Source organism: Glossina fuscipes, unplaced genomic scaffold (genome assembly GCF_014805625.2).
Source record: "Glossina fuscipes isolate IAEA_lab_2018 unplaced genomic scaffold, Yale_Gfus_2 27, whole genome shotgun sequence".
Lineage (NCBI taxonomy): Eukaryota > Metazoa > Arthropoda > Insecta > Diptera > Glossinidae > Glossina > Glossina fuscipes.
The window spans coordinates 6,483,155-6,506,556 of record NW_023998422.1 but is presented as its reverse complement, the minus strand read 5'-3'; the positions used below and the strand labels follow the sequence as shown (position 1 = coordinate 6,506,556).

At 35.9% G+C, this 23,402-nt stretch overlaps 2 protein-coding genes and 1 long non-coding RNA gene across 6 annotated transcripts in view; 2 read left to right on the top strand and 1 right to left on the bottom strand.

Moving 5' to 3' along the window:
* The window catches only part of LOC119635599, a 40,091-nt gene extending 35,028 nt beyond the window's left edge, over window positions 1-5,063 (top strand). The window contains exon 2 of the long non-coding RNA XR_005247085.1: window positions 4,741-5,063. This is a non-coding gene — a long non-coding RNA (uncharacterized LOC119635599). The remainder of the gene's footprint in view (window positions 1-4,740) is intronic.
* Window positions 5,064-5,148: 85 nt separating this feature from the next.
* The window catches only part of LOC119635593, a 35,992-nt gene continuing 17,738 nt past the window's right edge, over window positions 5,149-23,402 (top strand). For all 4 annotated transcript variants that reach the window (XR_005247083.1, XR_005247084.1, XM_038030464.1 and 1 more), the window contains exons 1-2: window positions 5,149-5,501; window positions 11,635-11,705. Coding sequence is in view for 2 of the 4 variants with exons in the window: in XM_038030464.1 (XP_037886392.1) it covers window positions 5,237-5,501; window positions 11,635-11,705 (336 nt within the window). In the remaining 2 variants the exon portion in view is untranslated. The remainder of the gene's footprint in view (window positions 5,502-11,634; window positions 11,706-23,402) is intronic.
* Window positions 11,312-23,278, bottom strand: LOC119635591. Its single transcript, XM_038030462.1, has 9 exons — window positions 23,175-23,278; window positions 19,053-19,418; window positions 18,857-18,972; window positions 17,662-18,802; window positions 16,323-17,594; window positions 13,710-16,250; window positions 13,533-13,648; window positions 12,241-13,476; window positions 11,312-12,182 (listed from the first exon to the last, which is right to left on the bottom strand). The coding sequence occupies exons 1-9, from the start codon at window positions 23,230-23,232 to the stop codon at window positions 11,856-11,858; spliced, it is 7,173 nt and encodes a 2,390-aa protein (XP_037886390.1). The 5' UTR covers window positions 23,233-23,278; the 3' UTR covers window positions 11,312-11,855.

The window sequence follows — 23,402 nt, the reverse complement described above, 5'->3', positions numbered from 1 at the left end:
GCAAACTTAATATACCTTTGTACGATAAGTCGTGTAATAAATTTTATAATCAACTAAACAGCTTAACAGTTTATTACTTCAAGTAACTTCGAAATATATAAACAAAGTCAAATTCTTTAAGAAATCCTTCCACGAAAAGTTCAGCTTTTTACGAAAATTGCTGTTGTTCTATATGTCTGTTAGGCATGTGAATGAAGTCTATGATCGGACAATTTTGTGTTTATTATAGACCACACACGTATCGTAACACTCTATTCATATTTATATAAATGCAAGTGACTTCTTATTATTAATAAGTTTGTGTACGGAATTTAGACTAATTTTCCGAATCAAGTTAAATCTATCTATTCGTCTGCCCCCTTGGTGTTCAGGTTGTAAGTTGAAATTTTCCCCATATTTTGATGAGATTTTCTATAAGAACATGTTTCATGATTCATGGACGAGTCCCAGTTATGAGGACTATACTTATCACTTCATATGAATAGTCGAGCAGATGCAAATCGCGCCTACCAAGCCAGTTTTCCTGTATTCGAATCTCAGTGCGGTAGATCATACTTGATCATAACTACAACGAGTGCGCAAACGGTAAAGGGGTAGCATTTAGCAATTGGGCACGCACCCACCAGGCAGCACCCACTACCTAAAATAGATTTTGAAAAAGTTCTCTGATGAAAAAAATTTGCTATTTTGAAGATTTCTTCTCAATACTAAGTCAATGGGAAATTGCATTTAGGACTAATGATCGGGTGGATCGGGAGTATTTTCTCAATCCCTTTCATTATGAAAAGTAAGCCTCCATTTGGCCAGGTACAATTTTTAATATTTTTTGACGAAAGCTAACCCAGATTATAGAAGTTTACGTTTCGAACCTGGACCGCATAGATCTACTTTTCAAATCCCTCCCTATATAAGATTTTTTAAAAAAAGTGAACCTTTATCCGGCAATAGGATACGATTTTTAATATTTTATGACTTAAGATTTGATGAAGTTTAGGTTTCGAACCTGGACCGCATAGATCTACTTTTCAAATCCCTCCCTATATAAGATTTTTTAAAAAAAGTGAATCTTTATCCGGCAATAAGATACGATTCTTAATATTTTATGACTAAAGCATGAGAGATGAAGAAACAAAGTGAGTTTAACAGTCAACCATATTCGACGCTATCGGTGGTTGGCAGTAAATTATTTCGTGAAAATGTTCGCAACACTTAAAAATTAGTTTCTAAGTAGGTTCTGGTATCCAGTATCAAATTCTGAATCGATTTTACGTGTCTCTCTTTCTGTGTGTCCGTTCGTTCGTCTATATCGATATATGTGGTAAATATGGTCTCGCTCTCAAAGGTGTAGACATCGGCTTCAATTTTGGCGCCAACATTGAAAGTTATTTTCTCCGTACATTCTGTGTGTGATTGTAGACTACTTCTAAAGAAAAGGAAAAAATCACATTTGCCCATCCAATCTCATCAAGTAGCGAAATTTCATTTTTTCCGAATTTTCAATTTCTAAAATAAAAATAGATGGGTTTAAGAAGCTCGGCCACGGTCGAATATAATTTTCTTACTTGCTCACATTGGTTTTTTTTATATCATATAAACAAGCTATAAGTAAATTATTGGTTTCTTGTTATTATGATGTTCGGATGCAATAACAGAATTCTATACCACATTTTGTTGCACTGTATTTCCCATGGTACACGTTTAAGCACACTTGTGTAATTGCTAAGGATTTCATTGTTTTTACTATTTTTCATTTTCATAAACCTGTTCTTTACTGCTATGTTATATAATAATTACCATTTAACGACAATTTTCACACACACTTTTCTTTTATGCGTTAATAACTTAATCGTAAATACTAGACATTAGTTGTGATTACGTCCGTCATCGCGGTGTAAGTAAATATTTTAACTAGTTAACTGCCTAATGTATTTCTAAAAGTGCCTCAGGCAACTCTTGAATAAAATCAACTGACAGCGTGGACAAAGTTTGACGAATAAATCAAAGTGAAGCGAATAAGTTTTTATTTCATAAAAAGCTTAATAATGGGTGTTGAAGAAGCAGATCGCGGTCCGCCATAACCCTACACCGCCTTGCAGTTATTTGCGGCAAACAAAAAGTGGTCCCATTCGAACCGTCAAATAGCATCAAAATTTCAAACAAAGAATACAGTCTGTAGGTTGTATAGAGGAATACAAGACGGGCGGACAGATAGACGGACAAGTTTAGATCGATCCAGAAAGTGATTTTGTTTCGATCGACGTAGCAAAAGTTTGATTCTTATCAAGTCTGTCTGATTGTTCCTTGTACCACAAATAGTGTAGGGTATAAAAAGGTGTGGTTATTGAAAAAGCTAAGCAAATTCTGGTAACAAAATTCATAGAGGAAAAAACATTTTCTTTCTTTTTTTTGTATATAATATAGTGTACGAATACAAGCGTGTAGTAGGAGGAGATGGGAGTTTAGCAACAAAATATTTTCGTACAGTACATCTCTATCTGTTGCCTTGCAAATGTATATGATGATGATAAATTATTCCTTCGCCTCTCTCCACTCATTCCATTTTCTTATCATAATCAAAAATTTCTTCCATTCTTTTGTGGGTTGCATTTTATGGAATGTTGATGTCTGCGCACACAAAAGGCGCCATAATGTATGTTATCCGCAATTAACTGGTTAAAGTTGAAATTCCCAACAGAGTAAGTTGAAAATGCGTATGTGACAAAATCCATAAATATTTCATCTCAGTTTTATCGGTCGTGCCGTATGAGTGATAATAATAATGTATACAATTTGCATTATTCTAACTCTGCTTGCAATGTTATTAGTTTTTGAATTTGAACGATACTCATACGTCCTAATGTATTGATTTTATAAGATGCCCTAATAAATACTTTTTTTTTTTTGATTCTTTTTTGTTTATTTTTTTTTATTCTTCCATTCAAAAGAATATTTGCAAGAAGAGAATGAGTAAATTCTTCGCCTTGAACTATTTTAACTCTAATCGAGCCACGATGTGTCTTTAGGTCACATTTGTGAGTTTGAACTTAAATTTTTCGATTATCTATTGTAGGTGAACTTAAATTATAAGCAAAAGCGGTAACATTTTAAGTATCGCTATGATTTCCATAAATGACTGACTGGCACAGGGCGGTATGATTGAGGATAAAAACACGTAGTACGATATGTATTAGGTTGCCAGCGTTAGTAAAAATACAGCATTACACAATAGAGCAATGCGTTTTCACTCGTAAACACCATTTCAATAATAATGAACAATTGTGAGGCACAGTTCGGAAATTTCGTATAAAATGCGGTCAACGTGATGATCTCATTAATCGTTAAAATTGCCACATTTGGGGTTCCAAGATGTAATTGTCCAAAAAACAAATGCATCCAAAATGTGCCTCTACTTGACGTGGAGTATGGGCCTGGAGCCGTCGTTGGACAACACTAAGAAATGAGACTGGTCAAGCAGTAACTGTCACTGGTGGTCGATAACTCATTCCGCCTGAATTGGATGCTATCGGTATGACCGACATTTGTTTTCAACTAGACGAAGCCGCAGGCCATACATTCCTTGAAACAAGCCAAATACTTCATGAGATTTTCCTAGGTTGGGCACTTCCTTCTTTCGGTGATCAGAGTTGGACCACTAGATCATGTGATGTTTTGCCACTGGATTTCTTCTTATAGGGTTATTTGATGTCAAAGGTCGACGCCAACCAGCACACAACCACCGGAGCATTGGAGAAGGAGATTCGACACTGCATCGACGAAATTGAGCGGCACTTATGCAAAATGATCACAAAAAATTTGAATAAAGGATGGCGCGTGTAGCAGCAAAACCGCAAGGGCCATTTACCTGATGCGCTATTGCACACATAATCCTGTTCTATACATATTATGACATAATAAAAAGGTCATGTTTCCGTGTAATTTAAATCTTGTGTAAATTTTATAACACTCTATATATGTCTTGCTGTATCGCGAAAGCATATAAGAGGCGAATATTACCATACTTAGATATCTCTTCATAAGCCCTTGGAGGTAAATTCCAAAGATGCCGGGAAATGCATATGATCTTAGCAATCTTAAGATTGTAGCTCATTCATTCGAAATCCATCTTTCTCGAGCAATGACCGCTAAAGCTCTCAGAGTGACGTTTGGGCTGTATACTTGACGGCCACAGCGTTAACATAGGAAAGTAGCGCACAATGTAATACTAGAGATCGCATGATATAATTTTCCAAACCCTTTACGTCACGACCTCTGACAGAGTTTAAGGCAGAGTTGCGTGAGTTTGCAGGGCAACAGACCCACGCACACCTATGACAAAGCATTTGGAAATTATTGAACACTTTCAGGTTTAAGAAGCAATTCGTGATTAAGATGTTAAGGTCGATCTTTTTCTCTTCTACCTACTATTTATTTATTTAATATTGATTGCCGAGTAGACAAGAGCAGCAACTGTCAAGTCGATCTTTGTAGGATCAAATCGTAGTGCTGTAGTGTTTTCTTTGGCCATAGTTATGGTGAGTGCTCAGCCGATAAAGGCAGTGAGCACACTTCCACTAGCCTGCAGATTCCCTACTTATTTCCCATTTCCTTCTAACCATCATTTTGTCACACGTACAGGTGACAACCGCTCCGTGATTGGTTATATTAAAAAACAAAAATTAAAAAATAAAAAAAAAAATTCATTTTACTAACGAAATTTTGTTTTTTTTGTTTGCTTTGCAGATTAGTGCTCGCACGTACTTCTACTTGGTTTGCTAAGGTAAATAATCAAAAAAGTCATTTAAAAATTTTTTTAAGTAACGTTAATAAAAAATTGAAAAAAGAAACGCATTTGACAAATAAGCAACGTATGTAAATCATTTTTGCAAACTCGGCTTGAAACTGAGCAGCATTCGTTCCGCGTTTACATTTGCAAATTCCTTGTGTAAAAAAGACCGCACCCTGTACATCAAAATCCATTAAAAGTTTCGGATAAACGCGAAAGATTAATATTTTTCAAAGAAAAATAACTCTCTTGCACACTTGCAAGCAATTACATAAATATTCGAAGCTTGTGTATCTTAAAGCAAGAAAAAAAAAAAAAAAAAAAAGCAAAAATTCAAAAATAAAAAAGAAGAAAAACACACACATTTTTATTTAGTTAAAAAAGCAATCTGTAGAAAAAACAAAATAAAATAAAATAATAAATAAAAAAAAAGCAAACAATCAGTTGAAAAGCATGGCTGCGAATGTAAACCGACGTAATCGTATTGATCAACAGCTATGGTCACCGCACTACTTTCAACGACTGTATCAACGCAAACATCTTACGAGAGATTGGCCAACATTCTGGTTGGCGATCGCGATGTTGATCGCTTTCATTACAAGTTGTTTGCTTCAATCGTGTCTAGCTCATGTGGCGCTAACTTATCCACCTGCACGTAAATACAATTTGGATTTTTTGGATAATTCCCGTACTAAGGGTCCGTGCGGCATGCCAAAAGGTGAGTTTCAGTTTCATTGCATTTTTTAAATGTAATTTTTATTTTTTATTATCATTTTTACTTTTTTTTTATTTTTTTATTTACTACTCAAATATTTCATAAACAATCATTTTTACCTAAATGGTTAACAATATAAATATATTTGCAAACATTTACCACTAAATATCATATAACATACATACATACATGCACACACATATATATATATATATATATATATATATGCAAGCACATACGCACACATGAAGAGAAGGCGAAAACTTACAAAAGGCTTAAAATCAATAAAACATAGTTTTATGTAAAGTAAACGTAAGTAATCGAAGAAACTTAAGTCGCACTTCAAGACCAGACTTCTCCTGGCCAGGCAGAATCTTGATTGAATATCATACAACGTATAGTGGGTATCCTATAATTCGGCACAAACTGAAAACAATTTTCTCTCTTCTTATATTACATTCATTATTTTGCTTCCGATTCAGTCTCTACTATACTTTAGCAGCTATTGCCTCGTGGGAAATTCAACAGGTTTTTAAACGAAAAGCTTTGCAATGTCAAACGTTTTTTGTTTTTGTTTTTTTTCTTTGCTACAATTTTGTTTGCCTTTTGTTTAGTTTGTAGTCTATTGGTCAATCGGTTATTGTTTCAATTGCAACAACATTGAGACTTGTTGACTGCCATCGACAATTGTATTTGGAAATGGTTGTTAAATCAACCCAGATTTAAATGCACTTATAATACCGTTTAATGCAATAGCTTGTGTATTTGTTTCATTATTTTCCTTAAACATGTTCATACCTATGCTAATCTATGGTTATTTGTTGTCTTGAGAACATTAAAATATAACACTTTTCAATGTAATTAACAAAAAACACATATGGTAAAGCTATACTTGCTTAAACCAAAATTTACGTTACCGCTTAGTTTAGTGGTAAACAAAACAAATTTTTCTCACTCTTATGAAAATTTGCTAAACATGAACATTTTGCTTTACTATCATAGACTGCAGGAATGTTTAGCGAAAGCCTCTCAGGTGGATAGGTTGACTTCTAAGTTCATACTGATATATAAATTGTGTTTTTTTTTATGCGACTTGATTTTCATCTATATCCCACAGACTGGAAGCCAAGATCTTTTCATATATCATTTTACAAAGTCATTACCCTGTCACAAGCAGTGAGATCTGTGAGTCGAAATCAGTAAGATATATATCAAAAGTAATTCTAATATCTCGATTTGAGAAAGTCATTGTAACGTGTACAAGAAATTGTAAACTGCGTTGATCCTATCAATATCAATGCGCATTTGGATAATAAACGGTTATATTCAGTGTGTTCAATACCGAGTTTTTATCACTGCAAAGGCGTACGTGAAAGATAGCAAGAAAATTATATTAAATTATAGTAAGCTAAAGTTCGAAAATCAGCCAATAAAGGGAACGGTTCAGGAGTTAAAAAACGTAAATTTGGGTACATTTCGGTGAATTAGGGTACACTTTACAACGACCGCATTTTAGACCGACTTTGGCTGCAAGGGGATCTGTCCACTTCCCCTACCATGCTTTATTTGAAATAATTCCCTCACGTGATGTGATGTAGCGTATTCAATAGAATATGGATTATGGATCACTATAGTGCTTTCACTTGTTTATCCATATTAAAATGCCTTTCGTCAGGATAGAAAAAAAAAAGAAGAAAAAAAACTTACAAACTATGGTTTCGATCTGCGTAAATGAAGAGGCAAATGAAGACGCGAATAGAAACATTTGTGATAATTGATTGATTGATTGATTTTCTGGAAAGAAAAGTAGATCGTTGCATATATATACTTAAAGAGAGTTTTATGAAATCATCAATGTTATCACAACAACAATAACAAAAAGAGTCTGCATTGTTTAACATGTTTAACCTATTTCTGCTTAAAGCGAGACCACCTTTTTATTCAAGTAATTGAAAATGAAAATATATCAAAGCTTATATACAATTAGCTTTATGGTGCGCGGCCAGTCTGGTCTGGCAACATTACTTTGCCCAAGACGGTAACGAAAGATGAAAGTGCAACTTATCAGTGTTTAACGCATATATTGAACGAATGAAAACGTTAATAATGTTCAAAGGCAAAAAGCAGCACAAGTGAAAAATGAAAAAAAACAAAAACAAAAACAGAAACAGAAAAAAAACTTTCACTTGCTATTCATATAAAGTCTTGTAAGCAAGTTTCAGTTATTACAGCATATGCGAGTCTCTTGACTCTGCGTGTATCTGTTACAGGTGTCCGAGAGTAGTTTTGCTAACAAATTAATAGTCGCGTATATTTTATGATAGTTACGTTCATTAATAAAAAAAAAGAAAAAAAAAAAATTCTTTAATACATAAAAACACTGACATAAATTATGTACGCATACAGTGGACATACACACATAATATATACGATTTAAGTTCAATTTTATATGCTTGCTACACTTATCCTTATCCTAATCAAGTAAAAATAGAAATTCGAATTATTCGCAAAGTCAGAGATGTTATATAACTAACTTATTATTATATTAATTATGCTCTGGCATAACTTAAGAATAAGCGATGGTGCTATTGTTTCCCCTTTCCCGCGTCCACGAAAGGCATTTACAACTCATCTCATGTTTTACACGGTCGAAAGGCTCTTCGTAACGCCCGGCAAGTCGAAATGAAGATTTTTATATAGAAAACCGCAAATAATCATAAATGCGCCTCTTTAGTAATTAACTAATCTGAACAAAGCTTGGAATAAGAAATTTAATAAAACTTGAAAACAACAGTTCGATGGCGGAAAACATCAAACATAACATTCACTTCAATCAATTTATGGAGTGAACAAGTAAAACTATTATAGTGGTCCACGGTCCACCCTTAAATACCTTACTCCACACTGGAGTAAGGTATACGTATGACGTCATAAGGGAATTACTCCGATCCATTTTCAATAGCGTTCGCCGTTAGGCCAAAACAGGCAACTAGCAGAGGGAAGAACGGACGGACAAGCGGCCGATGTGAATCAGAATCATTTACTGAATCGATCGGCGTAAGCCCTTCTGCGCACAAGAAATTAAAATTGTTGTCCTTTCCCTTACTTCTAAAAGTTGTCTTTAAAAATCATATATAATTGAAAGCGCTTGGAGCCGGGAGAATGTAAACCGTGGACAGTTATACGATTTAAGTAAAGTTCCTTTTATCAGATGAGATTATTATAGAACCGCTGAGAAGATTATATTACCCTTAAGTTAATTGTAGCCGTGACAGTGAATGATTTCGAAATGTTACTTTTTTAACATTTTGCTTATCACGGTCAGGTAACGCCATGAAAAATTCAACCGTTGAAGAACTTTTAACACTTACTAGCTTTCAGTTTTTTGCATTTCAAACGATGGGATGACGGACGGATGGACGGATATACATACGGTTGGGAATAAGAGAACTTTGTGCTGATTTACTGTACGTACGGCCGCCGAATACATCCTTCACAAGTTCACTATTCTTCGGCGATAGTTATTGAAAAATCGATGACTTACTTTCGTCACTTGAATATAACTTTCGATTGATATTCGAACGTCAACTAACTTGAGTAAATTGTAATCACTCTTTATAAACCTAAGATCTCTAGAAGAGAGTTGAAGATGTGAGCAAAGTTTAGCTATAATACAATCTATGCAGCAAATTCGAACATTATCCGCTTACTTAAGAGCTAGTTGTCTCATTATTGTCTAAAAGATCAAATATTTGATCATAATATTCGCAATTACGTAATTATTATTCCAGTTAACGAGCACTATAAAGTCAAGATTGTCTAAATGATAATTGCCCTCTTACTCCTAATGGAAGGTTTCCGTATAGAATTCTTTGTTCCATTCTGGCCAAAAGAAGGCATTTATTTATCATTATTATGCATTGTGTATAAGTCTTTTTCCAGAAACATTAAGAAATTTAAATATACATAAAAAAGTATTTATCGTTTACTTACGCTTATCATTAATGCGTTGAGTTTAAAAATGCTATATAGATGGCATCGGCCTTTATCCTGCTATGTCTTGCAATAATTTTCAAAAAGCACATTGAGTGGAAATTAATAATCACAGCTTAAGATAATAATGATAAATGCATACAATAATCGCAAGCTACTTGTATAATACGAAAGCATAAAAAGAACAATTAAACATCAGTAACTTGTTGCATAAATAATACATGAGTTGGTCATTAGGTTATCGAGTAAATGTTGTAGAAAGAAAACAAGAAAAGCAAATGGACAATATATTGCGTACGTGTGCATTGAAGAAAATGTGGTTTAGACCACATTCCTTTGCGTTAACGCTGACAGAGAAAAGATGCTCAAATAATTACGTGATAAGTTATTATATTACATTAATATGTTATTGTACTGAAAAAGTTGTTATTATATTTATCACATACTGACACATACTGACAACGTATTGATTTCGAAAACATGACATGACTCTTAGTAAACAATGCTAAACACAATTCTTTCTTTGCATGATTTGATGAAAAATTTCGCCAACAATCGTATTAAAAAAATCTTTCCATTTAACAACGAATTCGATTATGTTCGATTCCATCTAGGATTCAGGATTTCGATACTTTTTTTTTATTCTACAGCCCTTGTATTACTTGTTGCTCTTTTCATTAGCGCAATCGCGCTTTTGGTTTGACTTAAGTGTGTCTGTCCATTTGTCCGCCAGTCCGTCCGTCCGTCTTGTTTTCGGATGTTCGAACTACAGGCGAAAGTTTTTGAGATATTTTGACGAAATTCGATACATTGCCGTGTTTTAGTTCAAAGACGAACGTCACGGAATATGGTTCAGATCCGACCAGTTGTTCGCCTACTTTGAAAAGTCGTTGTACGAGCAACTGTACGCTGGAGTAGGGTATTTTGTAGTGGACCATGGATTGCTATAGTGTCTTTGCTGGTTTTGTAATGAGTTATGCGATTAAGGAAGTAAGGCTTTTGGTTCCTTTGTTCGTAGGGAGAAGGCTTTTCCAAACCGAACCGTAGCTTGATGCTAACTGCTTAACCGTATGGTGTTTCCACAAGGAGTTCTACTAAGATTCGAATTTATCGTCACACCCTTGATTTATTTATGATCAAAAAGTAATGCAACCACTTTTTCATAAAATTTCAAAAACTTGACGCTTTTTGTGTCAAATACAACGAAAGCGCAATTAAAACATTCTTTCTTAACAATATCGAGTCAAAAGCATCAAAGCTTATTGCTTCGAAAGAAGATAATTTAATGATTCAATACATGATGATGTTTGCAATGGGTTTCGACGGAGGACGAATAACGACGAAAAGCATGTTCGATTAACGTATTGATTGGTCAATCCACCCGCTGAGGCAACATTCCATCACAGTGCCGCCATTTCTTCTGCTTAGGGGACTAAGTGAAAAGTTGCTCAGATATTCGAAGCATAATCCCGCTTACTTAGCTATCACTACAAAGCATTGTCCTTTTGAATTCTATGGGGACGCTTTTGTATAAAAACCGAGTGTATCACGTCTTTGGATGAAGTTTGTAAATGTGTCTTGGATTCATCTTCAGTTCATACTTAGAAGCTGCAATATCCCATGCGTCCATAGGCGATTCAAACTTTTTTCACTAATCCATTCAATAAATGTGTTCATTAATCATTGTACTCACTAAACGTACGGTGCATTTTCTCAAGTTTATGTAAAAAGAATTGAAAAGTTTTGTTAAGGCATAGGCTGTTTTTACATATAAACTTTCTATTGGTTTTTTTTCTTTATTTCTATTGTCATAGTAGGGTTAAAGTGTTTGCATATGAAACAGTAAAAAACATGACTTAAAATCTAATGAATATCGGGTCGATTTTTCGAAAAGTTGTTTTGAAAAGGAAACAACATCAAATTGACATAACCGCTTTAAAGATCTTCCCAATTATTAAGGTACTCGTAGAACGCAAGCTTGTAAAGACATCAAAATGACTAGACCAACCATTTAATTTGTTCCACCAAAAACCTTGGCCGTTAGATTTCGACGTCTCTTTTTTCCCAATTAGTCTAAGAATTTATTTTATTAGATTAAGTAAATAAATACTAATAATTATAATAATTTTTTTCTCAATTCCAGGATTAGAACATACTTCGCTACTGTCTGGTTCAAAACTTAACGTTACCTGGCATTTGGCTTATCCCCATCGGGTAAGTTATTAGCAAAATGCTTAAAACGTTTTTCACTTCTTCAGATATCAGACTATGAAGTACATATGTTGTCTTACTACTAAAGCTATTATTGGCAAGTAAAAGTGAATATAAAAATTTTTTAAACTCAAGACCACCTAATGTCTAAGTTTAATAGCAACTAATCATAAATGAAAACATAAAGATGATAAATGAGATTATAGGGGTAAAGTGCTTATCCAAACCACCAGCAGAACCTTTAAGGACGACCGTATTGCAAGCGTCCGTATGACAAATATCGCAATTGTCGCTATCACTTTGATCACAAATGATCTGAGAACCACAACCTCTAATCAAGGTGTTATCCTTCAGCAATGTCACGCAGCTATCGTTACTATCATAAATGGGACAAACTTCTGGCTTAAGAGGGTCAGCAGCACAATTTGCGTGTTCTGTAGAGTTGCAAATATAACATTGGCGACGATCGTCAGGGAAAATCTGAACAAAAAAAATGTTTATTGCAATCCAATATTCAAATGATATCTTTTTTTTTCACCTGATTATTACAGTTATCGCCCTTGCATTTGTGACATGTCCCCGTCTTAACGCAGTTTTGCTCTGTTGAGTTCAGTTGAGCAAAGCAGCCTCTTAACGTGTGACCTTCCAAGATACGGGTAACGCATATGTCATTGGGTGCTTTACAATCCTTTGTTGTTTCTATTAGGTTTGGCTGTTGAGCGCAATCAGGCGTGTTGCTTGAGTCGCAAAAAATACATTTCACACCACTTGGTAATCGAGAGATTTCATTGCATTCACTGCCTTCACACTGATAAAAGATATTTTGCTCTGTCCAATCGTCTATATCGCTGCTGTTGAGTGTGCTAATACAACCCATCAAGTCTACTTTGCCGTCATTGAATTTGGCAAAACAGGAATCATTATCGTCATAAATCTCACAATATTTCGAAGAAGTCAGTGGGCAAGGTGTGCTATCGTCGCACATGTAACATTTGAGGCGATCGGATGGGAATACAAAATTGTTGCACCCGTCGTTCGCGCATGCAGCGCAGTCTTTGTTATTTTCACTAAGACGACATGCTTGTTGATGTAGTATCTCTTTATCATCCAAACAAGAACGAATAATTTGATTATCGTTCATGACAACCATACATTCTTTGTGACATTTTCTGCTTTCAAACTCAGTACTTTCTGGGTTCATTGTGCATGAAGCATCAGTTTCTGAGTTACAGAAAACGCATTTTACATATGCGTCAGTGCTCCAAACCATATTGCATTCGTTAGATTTGCATTTAAAACATAGATCAGGATTCAGGCGACAAAATAAATCTTCATAGTCCTCTACATCATCAGAGCAGCCACGACGCTGGACGTTGCCCAAAAGATCGAAAACTGTCATGCAATCTTGGTGAATATTCCTCACGGAACAGTTATACGCGGGTCCTAATGAGTGTAAGCACTCATCGCCTTCGCAGGTATGACAACGCAAAGGTAGTTCTTGCCAAACGCCATGAAGGCCATCATCAATTTTATTGAATAAATCAATGGAATTACATTTGGTGGCGAAACACGAGCGGCAAGTTTTAGGGTCGGTAGAATCACAATAGACGTACGACTTGCAGTCACGAACGGTGATATTATTACTTAAAGCCGTTACACATGACTCGGTTTCATTAACGATTGGACACGGCCTAGCTGTCATCGGAAAGGATTCACAAGCAGGGTCTTCGTCGGAGGAGCAAGCGTAACACATTAATCGGTCTGGAGGGAAAATCTATTTATAAGAGATCTCTTAAGTTAGAAGGAAAATTTCTAGCTGGCACTACAAACCTCCCGGTTGCAATTGTCTCCAGTACAAATTTCACAATTTTCATTTGTATTTAACACACAAGACACAAAGTCATCCTCTGGCAAGGTAAACAAACACCCCCTCTCGGTTACTCCATCTGTTCGATAAAAAGCAAAAAAATTTAAGGATACAATGGTAATAAAAACCGCTTCACTAACCTTCATTTAATTTACTGTAACAATTAGTATAAGGTAAGCTTTTGCAGTCAGTGAATGTTCCAATGTCTTGCGGTTTCACAGCGCAAGCCTCATCATCGGATGACTTGCAAATTGCACAACTTTGAGCTGCTGGAACGCTTTCAAGAGAATTACAATCATCGCCTGAACATATTAAAACCCTTCTAGTTTTAATGATATCTTCCAATTCTTGATTATGCAATGAACTAAGGCAACCCATTTGACTAATTTCATTGATTTCATTAAACTCAGTAAAACAAGAATCGTTTTCCCCGACCAAGGGACAGCGTTTTGGGATTGGATTTTCGCAATCTTCTTCACATGTATAGCAGGAGTGACGTTCCTCCGGTAGCTCGTCAACATTACAACGATCATATAGGCAGGCTCGGCAATTAGCGTCTTCACCGTTCGAACAGGTGGTTTGATCTTTAACTTCTTTGTCGTTCAAACATGTGCGTATTAAATCAAAACTGGACTCCCCGGAGTCCATCGGCCACAAAGCGGTCATGCATCCACCTTGGCATTGACGAGTTCTATGGATGCTATTTTGCGGATTCCATAAGCATTCGGAATTCTTATAAGACGTACAGTAAATACAATCGACAAACTCTGATTTAGCAAGAGCTGTATTACATTCGTTCGACTTACACGCGTAACAATTGTCTTCGTTTGCTTCGCAAAAGTCTCCGTAAAACTTTTCCACTAAATTGGAACACCCGCGACTTATCACTACACCGCTTTGATCAAATACAGTCATACAGTCTTGTTCATCATTTAGTTCACACTCTAGTTTTTGGGTTGTCTCTAGCGAAGCGCAATCACTTTGGTTGCAAGTGAAGCAAGTCAAAGGTAAATTCTGCCATTTTCCAAAATTATCATCTTGTTTTTTGGCCAAGTTAACAGTATTACAGCCACTGCCTTCACAAACGACACACTTTCTCGGATTAAAAATATCGCATGCCACATGAGATTTACAACCGCGATAAGTAGTATTTTCGTGGAAGCTAGTAACACAAGCATCTTCTGGATCATATTTAGGGCATATGCTCAGACTATTTGGCGAAGTTTCACAATCCCCGTTAGTGTTCGAATCACATATGTGACATGAAAGCCGATCGGAAGGGTATATTTTTCGATTGCAAAGGTCGCCGCGACAACTTGAGCAACTCGGTGAAGTCGTATTTAAGCAGTTTAGAAAATCGTCATCTTGTAAATTAGATAAGCAACCTCTTTCAGTCCAACCGTCCGGCAATACGCGCGAGTAGCACTCGGGGTACGGCAGAGAAGCGCATACTGTGGAATGTTCCAATTTTTCAGGATTTGTTGCACACTTTATATCAGTCCGTGAATTGCACAAAGCACACGTTTGAACTTGTGGTATAATGGCGTGGGTGTTGCAATTATCTCCGTCGCATAAGTAAATGCGTTTCTGTTTGATTAAACCATTCAATTCTGCATTGTTAAATTTGCTGCGACAACCCATTTCAATGACAGAGTGAGTTTCATTAAATAGTAGGTAACATTGATCCTCGGGGTGATAAGCTACACACTCTTGAGTCTTAAGATTTTTGCATGTATCGTCTTCACAGATATTGCAGCTATGACGTTTTTCAGGAATATTGACTACATTGCACTTTTCGGTATCACATGCTTTGCAAAATTCGTTAGCGCCAGACGCGCAATCTTCGCGGTCATCAAGGTCCATGTCATCATAACATGATCTAAGCAGACCGTAAGCGGGATTTTCTTCTTTGTCACGAGCATACAAAGCAGTCATGCAATGCTTATAACATTTTCGGATCTGATTAACAGTGGAGTTTATATTGTTGACACATTCTTCCAAAGATTCTGAATCGCAGTATAAACATTCAACGTAGTCCTCCAAACTTGTAGCCAAATTACAGCCATTTGAGTTGCATTTTAAGCAGTTTTCCGGTTTAGCTTCGCAATAGTCTTTATTGGCGAGTTCAACAGCATCACTGCAACCACGTGCTTTAACTTGTCCTTTAGCGTTAAAGATTGTCATACAATTTTGAGTTGGATTGCCCTCACATACTCTAAAAGAACCAAGGTTCTGACATTGACTTTCGTTCTCGCAAGTGTAACAAGTTAGAGGAAGATCCTGCCATTTTCCTGGTTTTCCTTCATCAACGACATATTCGAGATTAATGGTGTTGCAACCATCAAAGTCGCATTTACGGCATGTGGTGTTGTCATTTTCATCGTCACACTTCATGCTCGAGGCACAGCCGCGACTAGTTGTGCCATTAGCCAGATTCGTTACACAAGAATCGTTTTCTTTATAAATTGGACACACTTTATTGGCATTGGGAGAAGCGGCGCAGAGTGGATCAATGGATGAGTCACATTGATGACATTTTCTACGATCAATTGGAAAGACATCAATTGAATTACATTTGTCGCCAACACAGGTCTGACATAGTTCATTTTCCCCTGCCATTAAACAATCGTAAAATATGTCATTGTCCAATGCAGCCAGGCACCCACGCTCCGTATGACCATCTTTAAGAAATAGAAACGGAAAGAAAATCATTGGCGCGCTTATAAATGATTAAATGACGCTTGAGTACTTACTGTTAGCGTTGATACGCGTATAACAATCAGTATAAGGTAATGCGGAGCAAGAATTTGTGCTTGTGACCAAATTCGGATTAGTTGCACACAACACATCGCTTTCGGAACTGCAAGTGGAGCACATTTTCGGTGTCGGTAGCGCTTCCGGGTTGTTGCAATTTTTGCCATTACATAACAACATCTTCTTCTGTTTGATTAAATCAAGGACGGTATCGTTATCAAACTCACTACGGCAACCCATTTGTGACATGTCTTCGTTTTCAAATAAAACGTAGCACTGATCTTGTGGATGATACGTAGTACACAACTCAGTCGTGTATTCTTCGCAACTATCTTTTAAGCACTGATAACATTCCTGACGATCGTCAGGAAAAATCATAGCGTTGCATAATTGATCCGAACAAGAAATGCAATAATTATTTTCACCTTTTGTGCAACTTTCACGTTCTTTCAAGTCTAAATCATTCAAGCAAGTACGCGTTAATTCAAACGCTACATCGCTGCTATTATCTCGCGGATATAAAGCGACCATGCAATCCTTGTAACATTTACGCGTTCTGCCACGAGACTGTATGGGGCTAATAACACAAGCATCAGCCTCCGTCGAATCGCAAAAATAGCAATCCACAAAGTCTTCTAATCGTTCAGCATCATTGCATTCGTTTGATTTGCAAGCTAAGCATAGGTCTGGATGTTGATCGCAATAGTTCTCTTGAGTTATAGCCACATCGTCACTACAGCCCCGTTGTACGACGTCGTGATCCAAAGCGAAAACTGTCATACATGTTTGGAAAATATTTCCTTCACACTCCTCAATACGTGAAGTTTTAATATCCTCGCAAGATTTCCCTTCGCAAACGTAACATTTTAAAGGCAAAGGTTGCCATTTTCCCGGCAAACCAACAGCGTTGGCTAAAAGATTCACGCCATTACAATCATTTGTACCAGCACATATTCGACATTTTTCTCGATCGGCTACGTCACAACTAAGGGCTGATGTGCAATCGCGTAAAGTTTGGGTACCGTTTAGTTTAGTAACGCAATTATCGTCTTCTTCATAAATTAAGCAAATGCTGGCGAATGGTGAGGGATCGTCCTCACAAGCAGAGTCACTTAAAGAATCGCAACGTATGCAACTGCGACGATCCTTAGGGTATACCTCATTATTGCAAATATTAGAATCACAAACTTGACATTGTCCGGTACTATCAATACACTCCTCAAAGAGATCATTACTTAGATCGGAGACACAACCGCGATGTGTAGAACCGTCTGTACACATAAGAAGAGAAAATGACATTGTCGTATTAATTGTGGACAACTTGATATGCACACATACCTTTATCAATACGCATATAACATTGGGTATGGGGTAAATCTTCACATTCTCTTGAGTCCTTTGAGGAGTCTGAAACACAACTAGGATCATTAGTTGAATTACATTCCACGCAGTAACCGGTTTGTGGTATGTCATCAAGACTATTGCAATCATCGCCATCACAAAATAATAGCTGGCGTCTATTGGCCTTTATAAAAGACGAATCCAAGTCACTCATACAACCCATACCGTTTGGATTGCCATTGCTGAAGAGGATGAAACATTTGTCATTTTCTCGAAACGCTGTACATTGAGCACTTGTTATATTGTTGCATTCAGCGTTCTGGCATGTATTGCAGGTTAAACGTGGCGAATCGGGAATATCAACTGAATTACAAGTGGAATTTTGACAAGCCTTACAAAAAGTATTATCGCCACCAACGCAGACAGTTTGAGCATCACGCTCTAAATCATCAAGGCATGTTCTAGTTAATTCGTAACCGGGATCTTCTTCGTCGACACGTGGATATAATATGGTCATGCACGCTTCGTGACAAGAACGAGTCCGTTTAATAGCGTCAACGCCGGATACGCAACTTTTATCATTGAAACCATCGCAAAACAAACAATCAACATAAGCTTTGAGATCAGTAGCCGCATTGCAAGCATTCGATTTACAAAATTTGCAAAATTGAAAATTTTCATCGCAATATTTGGAATACTTTTCAGCGTAAATTTCATCAGAACATCCCCGCTGCACTATTGTTCCGTCTTTTTCGAATACAGTAACGCAATTTTGGTGATCGTTTAGCTCGCATTGCCTAAGCTGATCGGGATTTGTTTCGCGACAGTTTCTACCCAAACAACTGAAACAACTAATAGGTACCTCTTGCCATTTGCCTGGATATCCGATATAACTATTAAATAAATTCACAACATTACAGTCATTGGTGTTGCACGATCGGCATGTCTGCTTATCAGTACTATCACATGCCAATTCTGGGCTGCAGTCACGATACGTGATATCATCGACTAACTTTGTTATACAAGATTCCGTCTCAGAATATCTAGGACAAATTGAACTTAATTTTGGTGAACTCTCGCAATTCGGGTCAGCAGTAGAGTTGCAACGGTGGCAACTGAGGCGGTTTTCGGGAAATATCTAAATAGAATATATATCAAATTATTTAAATACGAAAGTAGATCGATTTTTTACTTTCGTGTTGCACTTATTTTCGTTGCAAGTCATGCATAGAGTTGTATTGTTGTTTAGACAGGAGAATAAATCGGTTTTGTTCAAGTCACTGACACAACCACGTTGAGTCGATCCATCTAAACCGTGAGTACATTATATTATTTTAAGAGAGGGTTTGGAATCAATCATCTCATCAACTTTTCTCTTCTTACATTACCTTCGTTCACTTTTGCAAAGCATTGCGTAAGCGGCGGGGGGCCGCATGTTTTACCATTATCCACATCGTTAGGACTGGAAGCGCAATCCAAATCATAGTTGGAATCACATAGGGAGCAATATGTTGAATGTGGAATATTTTCAAAGGCGTTACAATTATCACTGTTACATAAGAACAAGTTGTAAATATTATTGAAAACAAAGTCATCATCTTGATCACCAACACAGCCCATGTCAATAATGGATGCGCGATCATCGAAAAGAATGAAACATTGATTATCGGTTTTATTGTTAGTACATTGCCTAGTCTGACTCTCTTCACATTCATTATCTATGCACTGCCAACATGATAAACCTTCCGCTTGAACTAAAAACATGAAAAAAAAAAAAAAAATTATTTTAAACCGGCAGTGGTACCTCTAGATATAAATAGTAAATAGTTATCAGCTAGGAAAACACGCGCTCTTGGTTACGTATTAAAGCCGGTGCCTAAATAAAAATCCACGTTCCTTTCTTATTAACGTAAAAGGAAGGACTGTAGTAAATCACATGATAGTAAAAAAGAAAAGCTCTGGAAGGACACTAAGGCAATTTTAAAGCCGCTAATAAAGTCATTTTCACATTTTATCCATTATTCCATGTATTAGAATATCAATCGAAAATTCTTCATAACTTTGATGCCAAAGGACATACGAAAAAAGTGCCGCAGTAAAAAGGTTTATGCATAATTGATTCTTGATTCTATGAAATGACAAGGAGTCATAGCAGCTCTGGATGATAAGTCAGATATTCTAACAATTGAATTTTTTTATATACAAACTTCCATATATATTGTGCAATGAATGAATTTAATCAAAAAAGCGATTTTATTAATTTATTATCGGCTAACTTGCAAACACTGTATTAGTTCAATAATCTATTATTGACTTAGAATAACATTCTATCAGTATATCAGAAGGTTGTTTTACAATTTCTTTTTTTTTGTTTTTTTTTCTTATCGAAGAAAAAGCATATATTTAAGTTAAGCTATTGCTCAATTTCATTTGTTTGTAACGTTTGAACATATTCTGAAAAATCGTTAAAAACACTACAGTGGAACACGGCCTAAATATGCCGATTTATGAATGTACAATGACAAACAACCTCAGATCAATTCTAAAAGTGATTTCGAATATAATCGAAGGCAGGTTACATACATTCGCATAAACTTAATATACACTTCTACCGCAGATTGTGTAGTACACAACAGGTAAGAAATTTATATTCGGTCGCGACCGAATCTTTTATACTCATCATCGTGATTCTAAAAGAAAGGAAAAACACTGATTATCATACTCTATAGTACTAAGTGGGCAGGCTTGGTTTTTTCTACTTTCAGAATAACAGCGGAAATTTATATGGTGTGTGTGTTGTAATGAGTAAACAGCAAAAAAAAACACGAGAGCATGTTTACCCAGTTGCGTAGACAGACAGATGGACACTTCAAGTTTGCTTGAAGAATTTTTATACTTTATGGGGGTTGTTGAAATTTGCTTCTGTACCTTACGAAGGTACTGAAAAAAAATTAAAATTTGATACACCATAATATTGGGTAGGCATGATCAATTTTTTCCAATTTTATACAGGTGCCCGCAAACTTTTGTAGATTTATCTGCTATGGTTTATGGCTAATGAACAAAAGATCAATTTTTTATTACTTTTGAAAAACAGATTTGATGTTGTGATGAAGATGTGTTTACAATAGACGGACAGACGGACAGACGGTTTAAATCGATTTAGAATGTGATGCTGATCAGAAAATATATACTTTGTGGGCCCTCGGATGCTTCCTTCTAGGCGTTTTAATGAAAACGTCTATTAAATGGTAACAGTTTTGTTATAATACAAATACTTCTCATAGGACGTTACCTGGTAACAGTCTCTGCCACCACAGAAAAATGCCTTCTATACATTGGAAGCACCTACTGTAGAGTGATATTCTATAAAATTGGACGCTCGTACGAATAGTCTGAATAATTTATGGCGTTGATATCGTAAGTTAGAGGCAAATTGTTTGAGACGAAACCTGGTCAGGCGAAAATCGGATATACGTAGCTTTAAGACTGCTAACGACATATAGCAAATTTTGTCGATTTCTCTTCGGCTGGCGCTTGTCTATAATTCACTGAAAACTAATCTTAGCTTACATTATTGTGCTTGAGATGTTGTGTGTCCGCGATTCGCAGCACGGCGAATATAGAACAACTTTGCCTTATACAATCTTAATCTTATCAAGTAATTGTTTAGAAACACGTAAATAAGGCAATGAGTATATACTTGCATATACGTAGAGCGAGCGAGGTGGAAGGACGCTTGGGTACAGGTGCGAAGTTAATCACATGAAAATTCTTTTAGTGTTAAGATAAGGTGCCCACAATTTTCTCGTGCTGCAGAAGTACGCATAGACATTGGCATTTTTACTTTACATTACTTCTATTACTTCTACTATTTCTGAAATTTGCTAAAATATACTTTTTACTCACGAATTTAGATTTCTTTATTCACTTTCACTCTTTTTGCAATCCCCTAGTTGAGGTGTTTCCATCTTTAGTCTTTATTTTTCACCATGGCCTATAAGTTTTCCTTTCTCTTTTTCTAAGAATTAGTGTATGAAGAATAACGAAAACAGGATAAGCGTTGAAAAAGGCCTATACCTGGTCACCTTAATTAATTTGCAGTTGATATATTTATTAATTATTAGAGTCATATTTATGGAAAATAAATTTTGTTGTTGTCGGTTTCATAAGCGAACTCAACTACTAAACTCAACTTGAAAATCAAGGTTTTTCTTTGCTGCTAAGAAAGAGTAATAAAGGATCTGATACAATCAACTTGACAAAGGCTGTAAAATTGATTAAGGACGCTCTGGCACCAAATGTATACACAAAGTACATATCGCTCTATACTGTGAGCTATGTACAGAGATTTGTTTGTTTTCTTCAATTTTCATATCATTTCATTTATTTAAGCACAAGACATAACTGAGTAGGCGAGAAGAATCACGACTATCAAGTCAATGTTCGCAGGAATAAATTTCAGTGCAGCAAAGCACACTTGATCGTAGTTAGAGAGGGTGCTCTCTCCCTAGGGACATAACACTGTGCGATTTTCGTTTCATGGCATTTCAATGTCTCCCGTTCGTTTCTGTCGATTCTCTCGACAGTCACGCATGAGTAAGCGGTCATATTAAAAAAAATATATATATATATAATAATAATAGATCCTTTTAATACGCATCTCCAGCGTGGTTGTATGGTGAATATAAAAAAATGTTTATCACTATCACTTCGGTTCATATATCATATCACATATCATATAAATGACAATCCTTCTGACCATTAGCCTACATTCTTATCTCATTTCCATTCTTTACTTCGTACGCGGGACATGCCCTATTATTTTCCGAACATTTCAATTAACTTAGCGTATAATCCGGGTAATATAACACTGATAAGTTTGCGGTAAACAAACGACGGCAACACATGATGGACTTTGGATTGGAGCTATAAAAAAAATTCATTCGAAAAATGACTATTATTTTTTCACTAGTTTTTCGAAATCTTTTTTAATCTTTTAAGAGATTTTTAATTTTAAAGGTTACCTGAGCTGCTTTTTAAACTTTTTAGATTTCAATATATTCAAATAGTTTCATAATCCTTTAGCTGGCCCGATGCTATAACGGAAAGTCAAGAATTCGAAATGACCCTAAGTATTCAAAAGAGCATAAATCTTAAGTGAGTTAAACACAAGAGCCTTTAATTCCATTCGTATTCCTTTCTCGCTCTGAATGTAGGAGCAATGTATTGAGTTATCCGTTTTATTTCATTTGTAGAGGCCGATATAACTTCGCTGTCATTGACATTGAAATTCTCGTCGATTATGTTAAGAAATTTTAAAAACACAAACACGATTCCGATTATTATCGAAATATATTTTTTTCACATTTCTGCAGAAAATGTACGTAATCATATTCACACATACGCGCTTCAATTTAATCTCCCGGTTTATGAACGTATATCTATAACAATTTCATAAGTTGAAATAAAGAAAAAAAATTTTTTTTTTTTTTGGGTACAACACCTACCGAAATATACAAGGATAAATCCTATTAGAATTCCAATAATCGCTTTTCTTGGCAACATTGTATTTGAAACTTTCCGCTTATCACGTTAAACTAAGTAATACGCTGACAAGCTCATGGCCTTTTATAGATTTTCGAGCAATATTTTATCTCTATAAATTATTGCTCATTAATCATGAAAGCTATTTGTAATGAAAGCGATAGGGCCGCTTTTATATTGAACCAATTGTT

What these genes read in the sequence shown, in the direction of transcription:
- LOC119635591 (XM_038030462.1), bottom strand. Translation starts at nt 23,232, where the DNA reads ATGTTGCCAAGAAAAGCGATTATTGGAATTCTAATAGGATTTATCCTT. An exon ending in AAAATAAGTGCAACACGAAA is followed by an intron (nt 18,803 to 18,856) that starts GTAAAAAATCGA and finishes TATTCTATTTAG; the next exon opens with ATATTTCCCGAAAACCGCCT. An exon ending in TTATATGCGTATTGATAAAG is followed by an intron (nt 17,595 to 17,661) that starts GTATGTGTGCAT and finishes TTATGTGTACAG; the next exon opens with ACGGTTCTACACATCGCGGT.